We start from the raw sequence: 17,101 nt of genomic DNA, 5'->3' as shown, positions 1-17,101 counted from the left end.
AGTAACAAAAGAAAGAAAAAAAAAAAAATCCCTTTTGTTTTCCCTCATACGTTAAACAACTTTGGGGGGGCACACCATAACGAATAACTCCGCTGGGCATTGCTCCACATGGATTTATCACTTAGGGACTCTCCCTAAGTTCCTTCACGTAAGACGACGAACAGAATTGTTGTTCATTTTTAACCCCATATTATTAGAACCATAAAAGGGTGAAACATTTTTTTGTACACATGGGAAGTGTCCTAAGGTGCGAATTTGCGCCGCGTGGTGGACAGAATAAAAAAAAAAAAAAAAAAATGGAAGAGGAATTGGAATAGAAATAGGAAACGTAAACCACAAGACAAACCGCAGGGCAAAGGACCATCCCTGCGCAGAAATATAGGTTAAGCCAGCAGGACAGCAACTGCTATTTCTCCATTTTCCCCAAGAAGAACTACTCAGAGAGACAGGATGGCCGTCCTCGATCCTCACGCACATATGTAAGCACATATACATATATGAACATGTGCAAACAAAAAAATAAGGCACGCTTTGTGCCTCACTTCTGCCAGAAGAACAAAAAAAAAAAAAAATAATAGGCGCGTTTCATTTGCACGTCTTTTGCCCCTCGCACATCACCGAGTTAGATTTAAAAATGAAACAAAAAAAATATAACAATTATTCCTCCTTGTTCATGGGTGACTGTTCCTGCTACACACCAGTTGTTCACTCATGGTCTTGTTATTGGGCCTAATTGTTAATAAGGATGACAGATTGAAGGAGGAAGAAGGAAAATGTACGAGGGTGATCATGTAGGAGGAAGGGAAGCCAGCCGATGCACAAAGGTATAGGAAGAGCAGCGCCAGTAAATCTACGCTAAACAAAAGTACCATTTCGCAGAGTCTTCTGACTGAACCGTGTACCCTTGGCTGTATCATTTTGAGCATCCTCCTCATCTTCCTCACCGCCAAATTGTATATTGTATGATTTACTTTTTTGCTGCGGCGTTATGTGGTCTTCCTTGTCCAGCTAAAATGGGGGGACAGTGGTGCGGGTTACGAAGCCCATTTGGTAACTAAATTGTGCAGATGCTTGGTGCAACCTTTTTGACGCTGTCCTTTTCTGAGCAAAAAGGCAGTTCACTCAATGTGCGTTGGCCTCACCGTGTTTAGGGAGTCCAGCATGTTTTCGATTTCTTCTCGTTCTTCCTCCTCCAGGCTGTCCATCTGCCAAAAAAAAGGAAAAAAAAAAATACATATATATGTAAATGCATATGTATATTGCCCGTTATGTGCTGCTCCTACCAAGGGCAGGACCCCCCCACACATGCATCCCACAACATGGGCACCCCTCATCCATCTATAAACTCTTATTCTAATTCGCTGCAAGGTTCTTTCTCTCCTCTCCATCTGAAATGAGGAGCGGGTAACATACCTCCTGAGTATTGTCTACTAAATATTAGGAACAAGAAGCATAAAAGAGATGTTTGTTAAGAGGGGGGTTCGGGGAAAATGGAAACAAAAAGGAGAACATAGCGAGAAAAAGTGTTGAAGGAAGTGACACCCTGAGTTACGAACTTCTGGTATCGCGCATACGCGAATTAGGCTGTACCACTCTCTTCAGGGGAGTAAACAGCCGAATGGTTAACTGTCCACAGGGAAGAGGATCTTTTCCTCATTCTTTCCTTTTCCTCAAGCTCGTCTGATTGTAAGGAAAACGAATACACTGTGAGTGGATGTTCTAGCGAAAGCGCACGTTTTGCTTTTTCGCGGTCATTTTACGAGGATGTCCTCGTGCGATTCGCTGGACGCACCTTCCAGGATGCTAATCTGCAAAGGAGGCCCCAAAGGAAGGATAGAAAAAAAAAGAGAAGGTGATTGCTTCCAGTTAGCCTAAGTGTGCACCACGACTCGGTCTGTTGCACAACTCAACTTGGTTCCTCTCACCTGTCTTCTAATTTCTTGTCGTATCTCCGACATGAGGAACATCAAATCATTTTTTGTGATGCTCAACTTTTTGGATGGAACTATTTTCAAATTGATCCTGCTGGTAGATGCGGCGACGGGATCAACAGAGGCGTTTTCCTTTTTAGGCGTAATCACATTGGCTATGTCTGCAACGCCCGAGAGAATCTCACCGAATGGTAAAATTTTTTCCTTCTCACAATAAATAACAGGCAGCAGCAGATTTACAAAAAAAAACAAAACGAAGAAAAGCAGACAGTGCATCTTGAATGAGGGTAGCGGAACAAACGGGGCAGCCACGCTTTGGGAAGGCACTTCTCTAACGAGATGACACTTATCTTTTTTTTATTTTTTTAGGAACAAGTCTAAGCTATGCTTTGTTACTCTATGCTGCAATGTGCGAACAGAACGTGCTTACAGAAGTCATATTTACAAGTGCAGGTGAACAAATCGCAAGTGAAGATTTAACCGAGGACAGAGTGGGAACGGGCGTATTTACAAATGTGCGTGGAAAGGTGTTATCTTCTGAAGGAGTAATGGAAAGGGGGGGTGGGTAAATTCCCCGTCTACATCCCATGCGCTCGTGCCATTTATTGCTAATCGTGTAGAAGGTATAAACGTAAAAAAAAAAATAAAATAAAAATTATGTGTAAGTACACTGGACAACCACAGCAAAACCCCACTCACGCAGCAGGTGGAAAAGAGAAGTAAACCCTTTTTGCCTTGACGGTTCACCCAGAGGAAGGGAGAAGGAAAATTAGCTGCGCGATTGGATGAATTTGTGGCTCCCCCTACCCTTCTAGGTTCTTCTACATAAAATGCACTCTCTCGCTGCTTGCATGTCGAGAAGGACAACGTGACCAGGTAGACAAAGTTGATCACACCAAATCGAGCTCCATAGCGATTAGCCAACAAAGCAGTAATGACTTTTCGAACAAAATTGAAGACGCGGATGTGATATATATATATTTTTTAAATAATCAAGTTTTGGACATTCATTAAAAAGTATTCCCCCGTGCAAGTCGAAGGCGTTGCGCAGGAGGTACGGAAAAAAATAAAGCAAAAAAAATAAGGCGAAAAATTAAAGCAAAAAAACGGATAAGAGGTGAAGCGTCCACAAAGGGAAGGAGATTCACCACTCCGAAGGAAGAGAAGCGAAACGGTGAAAGTTAAGGAATAATCGAAAAAAAAGGGAAAAAATTTTGGATGAATAGGTCAGGCTGAGGCTCAGTGGTAGCCTTTTATAGTATACGACCCAATCGAAGGAGGCAACCAATTGTGATGTCCATGCGGAGTAATGCTCCATTTCGAGGTGGACACAAGTGGTGCGCAAAAAATTGGGGAGAGCATGATGGAAGAAGGAACAGCTAGTCAGATTTCCCTATCTCGCTTGTACTTCACCCCACCGTGTCCTCAGTTGGCTAGATCCAGTCGATGCACTCATTCTTATACTGGCGAGCCTTCACCTTTGCCGCCTTTACCATTTCTGGCGTAACCTCGTTCATCTTGAAAACCCTGTCGGCCGGAGCGCAAGTTCCGTCTTCAAAGTTCACCTGACTGTGCATCATGAGCAGGTTTATGTTCCCAATTTGTGTGCGAAAGGGAGTAGAGTAATAGTAATAGTCGACGGTCGTGCCTGGTGTGAGTTCCTTTAAGTTTGGAGTGGACGTCTTGGTCGTTTTGTAGTAATCGTAGACCCTGTAAAGGGTGTCCGTGCGAACAATACGTGAGAGCGAAACGGTAGAATGCACAGATATCCTCAGGAAAAATGCGAATGTGCACGCGTTTCTATCTGCGCGACTGCGTATATGGCCGAGGAGAGAAGAAGTGCGCCCTCCACCCCCCATTCAGCCATTTGTCCACACAGAACTTACCATGAGCATGTATCCGTCGTCAGCATCCTCATGCCATTATCTGAAATCCCATGTCTGCAAAAGGGGAAGAAACAAAATATGGTAATAGATGGAGAAAACAGTGCCACATATAAAGGCCCCAAATGAGAAAAAAAAAAAAAAAAAAAAAAATAGGAGACTCAAATATCAGTCCAATCTATTATACACTCATAAACAGAACTATAGCTGTTTCTATAAATCCCATGTGTTCCTTTTGTGTGTGTGTGTGCGGATTACTTTAGAAACCTTTCCATCTGTTGAACTGTGTACTGGTCGCTAGAATTTTGCAGAAACATTCTGTACTTGTTTGCTTTGTCGTCGTCCACGCCTATAGTAGCAGAATCCATGTCTCCCATGAATAAGGCGTCTGATGTAGCGGGGTTGTCCGATGCGCCCGCTGGTTCGAGCTTGGCCGAATTGGAAGACCCTTTAGACGCGTCCGCCTTCTGTTCCTTGCCCGACGTGTCAGATGCACCTCCCTGGGGGGAGTCCACGTTATCTGCGGATGAGTCCATCAAGAGGGAAGAAAATGCGGTAGAAGCGTTTATCCGAGAACGAGAGAGCATGTAGAAAAGAAATGGCGTGTAATGACTTTCCATGCTCCGTTCAGCCGCGGTTGTTACCTTTATCCGGCGAGTTTGCGGCATCCATTGTGCGTAGTAAAAATGTGTAAAACGAAAGGGCTATATGCGCAAGTGTTGGCGTAACGGCAAAAAAGTAGGTTAAAAAAGAGTTGGCACGAAAAAATAGACTTAACGATTGGGCATAAAGATATAGTACTCAAAAAGTCTGTCTCGATGTATGAGTTTTTGTTATCCCTCCGTAGAAAGAGAAGAGAGAATTATCGCAATAAGACAAAAAGCGAGTGATTCACTATGCGTGGTGAGTGATGGATGGTGTAGCCTTTAACGCGTTAAAACGGAAGGAGAGAAGGAAACATTCTTCGGATAGATTGATTCGTTAATCCTTCTGTTGTTCAATTTTGTCTTAGTTGAGGAAAGAGCAAAAAATATAACTAAAAAAGGGGACACATCATAACATGTGTTATTTTGTGGTTGTTTGTAGGTGTGACAAAAGTAAAAATAAATATAGCTATTATTTTTTTTTTTTTTTTAAAATAATTTGTTTATTAGACCATTTTTTTAATTTGAAAAGGAAGAAGCTTTTTTTTTTTTTTTTTTTTTACCTGCATGTTCAGGTAAAATGTACGAAAAACAGAAAAAAAAAAAAAAAAATGGCTAGTTGACTACAACTGAGAGTGCTACCAACGCTTGTTTAGACAAGCTTCTATTTTTAATTCGCCTCTCGCAAGGATGAGCGTTGTGCGCTTAGGAGCGTAGCAGAACGTATTGTTCTTTAAGGACAAGCCACTAGTTAGCTGCAAAACGGTAGAGCGTCTGCACATTTGCATGTGCGCTGGCAAAAAAAAAAAAAAAAAAGGCTTTCTGTTTGCACGTGTGGACATGTGCGTTTAGCTGAACGGACAAAATGCTGTGCAGTTTTTTTTCTCATTTTGCGTATCCCTTTTGTTTTGCAACTCTTAACGTGGGTTCCAGCACGAGTAGTACATTATTTTAAGGAAGTTGCACTTTTTGAAGTGAACCCTCTTCTGAATTGTGTGCACATGTGTGGACAGCTGCCCCTCCGCATGGGCATACAACATGTAGGAGTGAACCATTTGCTCCTACGTGTGCATGTACGGGAGGATGCACACAAAGTGGGAATTCCCGGGTTTTTATTAGCTTTGCAGGTGGAACCAAACTAGAGAGGCTTCGTCCGCCCCTTTGGCAAGTGGTGGAGAAGGTGGGACACAAAAATGTCCTTCTGCCGCTTAACCGTTTCATAAGAACGAAATTGTAAAGTGATTCGAAGTTTCCGCTTTTTTCTGCATATGATCATGTGGAAAGTCACAAGTTCTTGAAAATCGGGGGCAAGAGGCGCGTCCCTCTTGAAGTCCCTACTACCTACTTTTGTCCCTTATGCGCGTTAACGCAGGGATGAGCATTATCACAGTTGATATGCATAAAATAATTAGAGGCTGGACAAAAGGGAAAAATCTCCTTCGTGTGGCTGTCAAGTGCACAAAATGATATCACTACTTTTGGAAGTCGCACCAGCGCGGGGTTCTCTCTACAATATTCACCAAACATAAAGCTGAACGGTCCTTATTTCTGAGTTTACGCCGGAAGCGTCGGTTTAGGAAAAAAAAAAAAAAAAAAGGGAGGAAGAAGAAAACCTATATTTTGGCACACGTGCGGGTTTCTCCTATGAGTACACCCAATTTTGTTCAAAGCTGTATGGTGTATTTTTTATTTTATTTTTTTTTTTAAAGTTCACCTTTTTTGCGTCCTTTTTCGACACAGCGAAGATATGCAAGAAAAAAAAAAAAAAAATGGGGTTAAACGGTTAACTGCCTAAGTAGTTGAAGGGGGCCGCAGTATGGTAGACCAAAATTAATGTGAAAGGTAAAACACACTTTTGAACCAAATGTGGAGTTACCCTGAATGCCTCGCCAATATTTCCCCAGAGGCGAGCGCACAATTTTAAAGGAAAAAAGAAGCATGGCTTGACAAGCAGTCAAAACTCGGCTAAATCCGCTCCTCCTTTAAAGAACTGGCACACACGTACAAAAGGACCTATTTACGTATGTACGTAGTTAGGCGTGCCCATCGTCTAATCTGCCCCACTAGAAAGTCGCCATGCAGGACAGGGCGAGCTTCCACAGCAACAAATCGCAGGGTTTGAAGAACAAACTGAGTCAAGCGCAAATTAACCAAAGAATTAAAAACATCAATTTGACCAAGCGGCTAATATCGTATGAAAGGTATATCAATGCTATTCCAAAGGAAGAGAGAAGAAAAGATATGAAAAATGATTGGCACCCTGAGACTCCACGCATTAACAGGAATCTTAGCTTGTCACAGTGGAATGGAGAAATGAAAAAATGGAGGAAGCAGGTACATGCGTGGGGGAACATGTCTGAGGAGGTCCACAAATACATCTGTAATTTGCCCGCTTCGGAAAAGTATAATTATTTATCCAAGTTAAAATTGCCTGAACTGAGTCAGGTAGAAATTGCCAAGTTAAGAAGGAAAAATGAAGAAATTGCAAATAGGATGTTAGAGGATATTGTGCGAGTGAGAGATGACCACGATGGTGAGGGGCACCCACAACCCCCCGGTCATATAATCGATAGGCCGCTTTTTTTTTTGCCTCACAATTTTAGTGGCACCATATTAAACAACAAATTTGTTCTTATTAAGCGGGGTGCCTTGGAAGACTCCCTTCAGTCGATGAGGAGGAATTATGAGGGAAAATATCACCCCCTGTATGAAAAGTATTGTGCCTTGTATCTGACACCCGTTGGTGGTGATAGCAACCAGGATGAGCAATCCCAGACGGGCGACATTACTGTTTTTGACAGGGGGGCGAAAAATATATTAGCTGCTAATATGATGAATACGTACATGGAGAACCAGAAAGAGAGGGCGTCGCAGTACCTTCGCCCAGTTTATGTAAAGTATACAACTGGGAATAACTACGTGGGGGATAAAATGAAAAGAAGGTTTTAAATGACCAGTATGCAGAAAAAGAAAAAAAGAAGTGTCCTCTAGGAAAGTGTCCCCCTTGAGGATTGTATCTTCTATTTTGTCGCACTTCCACGGGGTGGGCGTCTCATTCTATTAATGTATCCACGTTTGGGTTGAGCATGTTACTGTCGGCGTACCTTACCCGTACATGTCCATGCGTTTTGATGAACATACAAACCTAGTGTAAAGGAAAAAACAGAAGGTTTAAAAAAGTAGACTAAACAAGGAACCCACTGAACGAATGATCAATAAAGCTCCATATGCAATTTTCGATATTTTCTCTGCGTTCCGCGCACTCGTGTGTCCATGCACGGATTAACTGTTCAGTTGCCCATTTTATTTACGTGTACCAAAAGACAAAAGATGTACTAACAGGAAGAAGGACAAGGCCCACATCCTGATTGCAGCCCAATTTTCTTTTTTCTTTTCACCCTATCATAACGTGTCGTACAAATAAGAAGAGTTGAGAACAGAAAATAAGTTAAAGAATTATGCTATGCTGTGATTTCTTTCAGGGGGGATTAATTTAAAATTCTTTTTTTTCCTTTCTTTTCTTTCTTTTTTTTGTTTTGTTTTATTTTTCCTTTTTTACAGTTAGATTGCGCGGTACATGCGCGGATTATTTATTCTTTAGGAAAATTTGGCAGGGTAGTTTGTTCTTGCTTTTCTCTGCCTGTGTATATGTGTGTTTTTTATACGGCAACTAAGAAGGAGCATTTTAGAAAATGTTCCATTTAAGGAAAGAAAAAAAGAAAAATTCATGTACAGATAATCTTAATATAAGCACTTAATACATAATTACAGTCTATTCAGGAACAATGAAATAAAGACGAATTAATAACTAAAAAGTTTGTGAGATGTAAAAACACAAGTAAGAGCAACCTTGATTTTGTAAAAGGGACCCTTCTCCCTACTTTTCCCAGAATGTCTGATGCACAGTTAGGTGCTCCCGGGAAGTGCGCATATTCTGGGGTTCTACTACTCTCCACAGATGAGCATAAAAAAAGGGGAAAATCGAAAGGAGTGGAATAAAATAAAATGGGAGTAGGGCAAAAATGGAAAAATGGAAGCGCGGTTAATGGTACAGGAAAAGGGCGATAGAAAAAGTAGGGACGCAGGCACTTTGAAGTACTAATTATTCAACACATACACAAAATTGGAAAATTAAATGAATGGATAAAATACAGATTATGTTCCATGTTCAGGGTGGGAACAAAATTTATGTAAGGTAAAGGGGAAAAATATTTTTACCATGGGAAAAGGGAAGAGCGTAGTTCGAATGCTACGGAAAAGGGCGAGAGGGCAAGCTTGTCTGTAAGCACATTTTCCTTTACACCTTTATTAGGAGATTCGAATTAACATTTTTTTTAGGGACGTTGTATAGGATGCTCTTAATTTGTTTATTCGTCGTCCTTATTTCTCATGGTACTTAATTTTTTTATATGTTTCCTTATGTGTCTCATTTTCTTTACTTTCCGTTTGTAATAAGATACCAGGCGACTATATCCACCACAAACCAAAGCAATGGTCATAAGGGGCAGTAAGGAAAACGTGGCAATGAATTCCAATGTTAGTAGGAATACTAAAAGTATCACGGGAAGTGTTCCGAACACATCAAGAGGGACAAACACTCTGTACTTGCTAAGAAAATTAAAAAGTTTTTGTGTCCCTTTTACTTTTCTGACTGGGTAATTTTGTTTTTCTCTCTCCTTAATGTCCAAATAACGCATAATTTCTGACTCGACCTTGGCATCCATTTTGTTAAAAAATTTACGCATCCATGGTATATGTTTGTATATTTTCTGCTTTACACTATTTCTCTTGTGTAAAATTGTAGGAATGTTACAGTATTTATATTCTTCTATAAAATGTTCATCCAGCATGGGCAAATGTACTCCTGCTTGTGCCTTTGCTCGTTCATGTTCATTATTTTGGTCCACTACATGGTAGAGATTCCCATACGAATCGTAGTAGTCCGTACCAGTATATTCACTCTTGCATGAGCAAGTGCCAACGGATGGATTAACTCTCCTATCGTCATAAGAAAATCTTCTCTGTTCTTTAAAAAGAGTGTCTACACTGCCAAAGTTCGTAGACACGTTATCAGCATAATCATGGTGAACATAAGCAACATCATAGCCATCATTTGGTTCGTTAAAAATACTCTCCACACTGCCAAAGTTCCTAGACATGTCATCGTCATAATAATGGTGATGGTGACGATGATGGGGTATTGTGGTTTGTTGCTCCTTAAAAATGCTGTCAGTACTACCATAATTTGTAGATAGGTCATCATCAAAACTGCCAATGTTGTTATGGGGAACTGTGGTTTGTTCCTCTTTAAAAATGCTTTCCACACTACCAAAATTTGTGGTTAGGTCATCATGGAAATGATCTCGCTCTTTTTTAAAGAGACTTTCCACACTGCCAGTAAATGTGGTTAGGTCATCATCAACATAGTCATCGTCATAATAATTATGATGATGACGATGATGGGGAAATCTAATCTGTTGTTCTCGTTCAAAGAGACTTTTCACACTGCCAGTAAATGTGGATAGGTTATCATCAACATGGGCGCAGTCATCATCAAAATAGTCCAAATTAAGAGATTCGTCTGATTGGTCAAAGTTTCGTGAGCGTTTTTTCCTATTAGGATGCGTAAACTTTCCTGCAGCATCTTTCCTATCTGAGGAAAAGGAAAGTTTTTTTATGGCTTCTGCCCAGTCTGAGCTGGCATCATTATTCATAAAATGAGACCCATTTAGCACACCCTTTTTTTTTAATTTTTCATGATCAAGGATCATGTCGGAAAAAATCTGCGTGAATTCATTGCTTTGGAAGAGGCGTTCATATTGTTTTCTAAAATTTTCATCTTGTATTAGCGCGTTCAATCGTTTGCTAAACAAATCGGTGCTACTCTCATCAGATGTGTTCATTAGTTTGTCCTTTAGGTTGGTATACATGGGTGGAGACTGTACCGTGGTGGTGTCTCCGGTTAGTATTCTGCCTAATTGCATGGTTGGAACATTTTTTGGGTTGCATCCTGTATTGAAAGATTTACCGAAGGTAGGTGACTGAGGAAGAGGGGAGAGGTGGTCAATGAATCATACAGATCTACGTGTGGTATAAAATAAGGAAGGGGGTAACCACAAATGTGGTTACTTGTTAACATACAAAAGTAACATGTAACAACGTGGCAACCATTTTCCGAGTGCCTTTGCTAATTGACTTACCTCGAAAGAATATTTCTTCCAGGGGTAAACTAATAGAAAAAAGGTAAAAACCCTCATGGGAAGAACAAGTCGTTTAATTGTTTTTTCTTTCATGTTTGAGGAAGGTTCAAAAAGGGTGGTTGTCCAAAGTAGTTAAACCATGGGGGTAGTAGGAAGGGTAACCTTTTTTTTTTTTTTTTTTTAGGGGAGAAAAAGATTTATTGTTAAAGCGCCCTAAGGGTAAATATATGAATAGAAGGAAAAAGCAGGAGGACAAAACAAATAAAACATTAATTTAAGATATATTAATAGAATTATCCCCTATGGAGTAAGAACCTGCAAGGATGGTCAAGTTCAAATAATAGAAAATGTTCATATAGGAAATATTTATGGAGAAAATAATAATATAGAAAAATATTCATATAGAAAATATTCATGTATTATATATTGAATATTTAGTAGTTAGGGTAAATAATTCCTTTAATATTCATTCATAAGGTGGTTGTTGAAATAGTGAGTTCCATGAATTTGCGTACATTGTCCTTGTTTCATTTCTCCCTTTTCGCGCGGTTCTTGTTTATGCGATTCTTTCGCGTTGAATATATACGGAACGTAAAAAATCTTTTATTCATAAGGATCATTTTTTTTCTTTTGACAATATGAGCAGAATATTATTATTCACTTTACTACTGAGGTTTTTATGCATTTTTTATAAAATTAATATATATTCTATGTTGTCCAAAAATATATATTATTTAAATTGAGAATTTAATTTACGAAGAAGAGAAAGAAGTAGAAAAAAAAAAAAATGAATGAAAGAAGAAGTAATTTTTCCCCATTAGTCCCGTACTTTTCAAGAACCGCGTAGTTAGTATAAAATTAGAATAGTTCTCATATGAATACCACAAAATATTTTTAAAAGGAAAAAAAAAAAAATTAAAATATACTATATAAAACATAACTCAGGAGTAAACTATAATTATATACATTATAATTATTTCTGAATATATTAGCATCAAAGTAGTTAGAAATTTTTGTGCCATGAATAATTTTAATATTATTATATAATAGGAACTTACCGAATGAAGGACAATTTTTGAAATAATCACGTGAATCCGTAAAACCTATACAAAAATTTTCGTAGAATGAATTTTTCGGAATATAATAAATTCCTCAAAGGAACAAGTTAGACCTTTAAATAAGAGGAAGAATGCGTGGAGGTATAAATATTGGTGTTAAGAAAAATTAAATAGAATAAATAACAACGAAGCACGTAAACTTAAATAAATAGAATAATAAAGGGATGCATTTTAGTAGAATAATATTACTCTTAATTCTTTATGTGAACAGTGAAGAAACCCATACTAGGAGAAAAAGGAATTATTAAATATAATTCCCTATATGATAATTTCTGTTCTAATTATTGATGATGAGATCAGCACTACAACCCTGTCCTTGTGCTTCTTTCAAATATTTTGTAATAGACTGTAAGTATAAATTTCCTTCATCACACACACATTTTCTTCTCTTTCACATTGTTACACGACTATTGCCAAAGAATTAGCATACACACACAATAAAAGTGGGTGGTAGCTCGCTGACCACCCTCGTAAGTATAGAAAATATGCACCCTCTTTTAGGGGTGGAAATTGAGAATGGAATTGCAAATGGGAAGATTTTAAAGAGGGTTCAATTTATAAAAAGGTACGAAAAAAAAAAAAAAAAAAAGAAGGAAAAGAAAAGAAAATTACATAAAAAAAATTTTTAAATGATTATCATAGGCGAACAGAAAAAAGGAAAATTGTGTATGCACGGAAACAAATTATGCATATCACTAAATAGAGAAAAGTGAAATATTATGCTCATATGTGACTTTTATTTAAGTGCCCCGGCGTTTCGCTTTTTCAAACATTTCGTAATAAATGATATAAATACAATTCCTTATCCACGATGTTTTCTTCCATTTCACACTCCTCAAACACACCATTGTTGCCAAGGATTAGCATCCACAATTTGGCTACAAACTGTTTCATCCTAAGCAAAGTGTTCTTAAGGAAGTTGTTCCTCAGCAACATCCTCCTCAGGAACACGTACATTAAGGACATTTTCTTTAGGAACAAAGTCTTCCTCTATAAAATTGCCTCCCATAAATTCCTGAACCAAAATTTCAAAAAAGTCTTCTTTCGTCGAATGCAGGTCCCCCTTTTGGCATTCGTCTAAGACTTCTAAATGAATATCAATAATGGTACGGCGACCAACAGGGCGACTAACGCCCCTTTTTTCTGGCGTTTTCGTTCTCGTTGGAGCAGATCTTGGTTTTCGCTCCTTTACTAAGGTATATGCATGTGTACCAAGGTGGTCCACATCGTCCAGGAGTTGTTCTTCCAAAGTTGGAGGACGACGTACTTGATGAGCTCTTTTGTAACGTTTTCTTCCTTTACCGAAAAAAAAATACTGCACAAAAAAGGAGGGGAAAGAATTAGTTTCTAGGGTGCAAAATGTTGCTCCTAAGACCAGAGCAACCAGTATAAAACAAGTGTGAAGTGTTCATCTAATGTAAAAAAAAGAAGAGTTAGAAAATGTGTGTTCCCTTTCTTTTTTCCTTATTTTTCTTTCCTCTTCTTTTTTTTCTTTGCGGAAAATACATTTTTTTTTTTTTTTTTTTTTCTTTTTTTTCTTCGTTTTCTTCTTCTAATATTAATTTTTTTTTTTTTTTTTTTGTATGCACACCTTAGATGTATACCCCTCCCTAAAACAGCTGGACAACAGGCTATATTGTTGTTCACACACCCTGAAACAGCTAAATACGCCAAGCCACACTGTTGTTCTTATACCATAGAACAGCTAAAGACCAGGCCACATTGTTGTTCTTACAACCTGAAACAGGTAAAACACCAGGTCACATTGTTCTTCCCTAACCTAGAAACCCGGAACTTTAAACGCGGGTTCCTGAATTCTTTTTTTTAATTTTATTTTTTTTCTTCTTTTCTTATTTTTTTAATTTTTTTTTTTTTAATATTATGAATTAATTCAATTAAATTTTTTCTTTATTTTTTTCTTTTTATTCTTATTTAATGTGCCACTGTTTGTCCTTTATAATTTTAACTCGTTCGTATGCAAATGTGACAATGGTAAAAAATTTGTGTAATTGTACACACAGTTCTTTTTTTTTTTTTTTTTTTTTTTTGTAAGAACACACTCATTTTTTAAGACACTTTTTTTTTGCGGAGGAGAAGAAGAAGGGCGCATTGTGATACATGTGATGTGCTGGTGGTGGGCGCTAGAAATGGACTCTCTTTGCGTGCAAAAAAAAAAAAAGAGCAGTAAAAGCAGTATAAGCCAAGCCCCGTTCTTTTTTTTTTTTGTTGCTCCATATTTGCTTCCTTTTTTCTTTGTGGTTGTTGCTTATTTGGTTGTTGTTTTGCCTCCCCCCCTTTTTTTTTATTATGTGCATCCTATTTCTTTAATTTTAGGAATAGACGGATATATATATTTATTTTTTTTCTTTCTTTCCTTTCTTCCTTTTTTTCTTTTCTTTTCTTTTCTTTTTTTTTCTTTTAATATTAATTTTTTCCTTTTTCTTACCTTCCAGAGTAAGTAGGTCATAGCAGACATACCAAGGAAGACAGGAATGGTAGGAAGGTAAGGAAGGAAGGAGTCCATTAGCCCTTCCTCCCCCGCCTCCCTTGCCTTCCTAGGGAGGGACAGTGGTCTACCTCTTGTCTCTGTTCTTGTTGGTCCTGCTGGTGGTGGTGGACCTTGGGGTTTGTTCCCACCTTGTTGTGGTGGTCCTTGAGGTTTACCGGAAGGTGCTGGTCCCGGTGGTCCTGTTGGTGGTTGTGTTTGTGATGTAGTAGATGTTGTCTGACTGTGTACTCCCTGTTCAATGGAGTTACCATTATCCTCCTTACCTCTAAGTTGTGGAATAACTGGGTTATCGTTATTAGAAGTTGGACCACCTGGACTACCACCACCAGCACTTTTGGGATTAGAAACTGGACCAGAAGAACCAGGATTCCAGGTTCCAGTAGAACCTGGACCATTTCCTTCACCTAAGAAGGAAGTAAGAAAAAAGGGTGGTTAAATTTATCCTTCTTCCTTTTTCTTTTTTTCTTTATGTGCACCTTCCGGTGCATACACTTCCTTATTTTATTCTTAAAATTTTTACTTTTTTATTTTTTTACTTTCTACTTCATATTCCTTCTTTATTTTTTAATTTTTAATTTTTTTAATTTTTTACGTCCTAATTTTTTTACACTTGTTTCACTTTCTAATTTTTGTTTGCGTCCTATACTTTTTTTTACTTTTTAAATTTTCATTTTCATCCTTAGTGTTCTTACCTGGAGCTGGACCAGGGGTGAGAGAACTGTGTGATGGAGTTTGATGTCCAGGATCTGCTGCTGCACCTGCAGAAGGAGGATCAGAAGGAAGTTGAGCACTACCTTTAGCTACATCAACATTACCCATTGTAGTACCTGCAGCGCCAACGGGACCCTGCCCAGGCTTAGCTTCATGCTGTTCGTTGAGGTTATTAGGAGGTGGTTCTGTTGGCAGATCTTCCAGACCATCGAGGCATGCACTTAGATCTGCACCCTCATCAGCTAGTTTGTCCTTACAATTTACACTTTTGGGGGTACTTGTAGAAGATGTTGTACTCTTACCTGTTCCTGCTTCATGGGTTGTTGAGGTACCTGGTGATGGTTGCCCTGCTGGTGGTACGGGAGGTTCACCTGCTTGTGGTCCTCGTGGTGCAGATGCTGATGCAGGGGGTCCCATTGCGCCTGTTTCACTCCTACCTCGTGCAGCATTACCATCAAGAGGTTGAGGATGTTGCTGCCCTCCTGAAGTTGCTGGTTTAGTGGCAGCTGGTTTGGGTGGACATGCAGTAGTTATAGCATCCAGAGTTTGTTTTATACCATTATCCCCCCTCAGCATATCTGTCATCCTTTTCCCTATTGGGTTTTCGTCATTTTCGTTTATTTTGCAATTTTTATAGTCGCTCTGCCTTTGGCACACTGGACACAAGTCACCTGCAGTCTTGCATCGGGATATTCCTTTTTTAATGTCTCCACTTTTAGTGAAGGCATGGGTTATGCCTTTTTCTATGTCATCCTTCTTAGTCGGACACTTTTGCTCCATTTCATTAGCGAATATATTCAATAAGATACAAGAGAAAGTTCGATGGAATACGAGGTTACCGTTTATCTTCCTTTCCTCCTTTTCTCGGTCTTTCCCCGGTTGCGGTATACCCTTTTGTATTTCATAAATATGCTGCAACCCTTTCACAACGTAATTACATGCTGCTTTGCTCACCCCTGGAGTTGTGCCACCTTTATTTTCAATGTCTTCACATAGTTTTTCATCCGTTCCATTCTTCTTTGTTATAGCTTTAGACAGATCATTCAGTCTATTCTGGACGTCGTGTGTCCAAAACAGTTCCTACATACAAGAAAAAGATGGAATATAGATATGTATGTATATATATATATATGTTATATATATATGTTAATATATAGTTGTATATATATGTGTTCATATATATATACGCTCAATATATATAGTCACAACATGTGATTGTACTTCCCCAATATAAGGGCGTATTATATATGCACACTATCTGTTGTTCTGTCTGTGGGTGCAGTAAACAATAGTGATTCTTACCCAGTTTGGATACTTTCCGCTATTTTCTTTTCTGTTTTCACCCCACCTATGGTATATACACTTCACACGAGCACATAAGGTATCATTTATCTTATTTATATTAGTTATAGCACTCAGAGCTTTCTCTATTTGCGGTTTACTTTTGTCCTTCTGCCCGTTGTCGAACACTTTCTCCAGTTCTTTTTCTATATTTTCATTGTCCTTATAGCATTTTTCATTTTCATTCCGGAGGGAAGTATCCACGCTTAGTGTGCAATTTAGGTCAGGTTCCCTTGTGCAAGTAACACAATCACCCTTACCATCCTGACCCTTATAGAAACACCAATTATCCCTCTGTGTATTTCCGATTTGAAACACACTCTTTATAGTCTCTTCCGTGATATTACAGGGGCGTTTAACCTGCTCTTTCAACTTATTAGCATATGCATTCAGAAACAAGCAATACATGGTTTGACTTGTTAGTCTATTATTCCTTGCAATCTTCCTGTTCTTGTTCGTACCCTCTTGAAGTTGATAAATGCCCTTTAAACCTGCAGTAATAAGCTGGCAAACCTTTTTTTCTGTATCACCCCATGTATTGTCCCTCCCATCAGCGGTTCCACACAGGGAACTCATGCCTGCGTTTCCATCCACCATTTCCTTAGACAGTTCATTCAGTCTACTTCTGGCGTCAACATCCCAAAATGTACACTGCGCAAAGGATAAAAGGAAGAATGGAACACATATATATGCATATTCCATGTGCATATACGGGGTTCGTACTTATGGTACCCACTCCCATTATGCGGAAGGTACAGTGTTCA

The 17,101-nt window shown here is 38.8% G+C and overlaps 4 protein-coding genes across 4 annotated transcripts; 1 reads left to right on the top strand and 3 right to left on the bottom strand.

Annotated features, from left to right (window-relative positions):
• Positions 1-855: 855 nt before the first annotated feature.
• PCOAH_00029750 (Uncharacterized protein) lies at positions 856-2,442 on the bottom strand (the record flags this gene model as incomplete). Its single annotated transcript, XM_020059777.1, has 6 exons — positions 856-1,008; positions 1,143-1,205; positions 1,414-1,430; positions 1,591-1,680; positions 1,793-1,808; positions 1,926-2,442. 6 exons carry the CDS (start codon positions 2,205-2,207, stop codon positions 856-858), a joined length of 621 nt encoding a protein of 206 aa, XP_019915209.1.
• A 922-nt stretch (positions 2,443-3,364) lies between these two features.
• Positions 3,365-4,486, bottom strand: PCOAH_00029740 (Uncharacterized protein; the record flags this gene model as incomplete). The annotated part of the gene is made up of 4 exons (XM_020059776.1): positions 3,365-3,641; positions 3,818-3,871; positions 4,073-4,334; positions 4,459-4,486. 4 exons carry the CDS (start codon positions 4,484-4,486, stop codon positions 3,365-3,367), a joined length of 621 nt encoding a protein of 206 aa, XP_019915458.1.
• Positions 4,487-6,534: 2,048 nt separating this feature from the next.
• On the top strand, positions 6,535-7,407 carry PCOAH_00029730 (Uncharacterized protein; the record flags this gene model as incomplete). Its single annotated transcript, XM_020059775.1, has 1 exon — positions 6,535-7,407. The coding sequence occupies one exon, from the start codon at positions 6,535-6,537 to the stop codon at positions 7,405-7,407; it is 873 nt and encodes a 290-aa protein (XP_019915492.1).
• A 1,418-nt stretch (positions 7,408-8,825) lies between these two features.
• PCOAH_00029720 (Uncharacterized protein) lies at positions 8,826-10,751 on the bottom strand (the record flags this gene model as incomplete). Its single annotated transcript, XM_020059774.1, has 2 exons — positions 8,826-10,499; positions 10,659-10,751. The coding sequence occupies 2 exons, from the start codon at positions 10,749-10,751 to the stop codon at positions 8,826-8,828; spliced, it is 1,767 nt and encodes a 588-aa protein (XP_019915203.1).
• Positions 10,752-17,101: the final 6,350 nt, after the last annotated feature.

The sequence above is a fragment of the Plasmodium coatneyi genome, chromosome 10 (genome assembly GCF_001680005.1).
Source record: "Plasmodium coatneyi strain Hackeri chromosome 10, complete sequence".
Taxonomy (NCBI): Eukaryota; Apicomplexa; class Aconoidasida; order Haemosporida; family Plasmodiidae; genus Plasmodium; species Plasmodium coatneyi.
The sequence above is the reverse complement of the archived record's forward strand: the minus strand, read 5'-3'. Positions and strand labels throughout refer to the sequence as shown.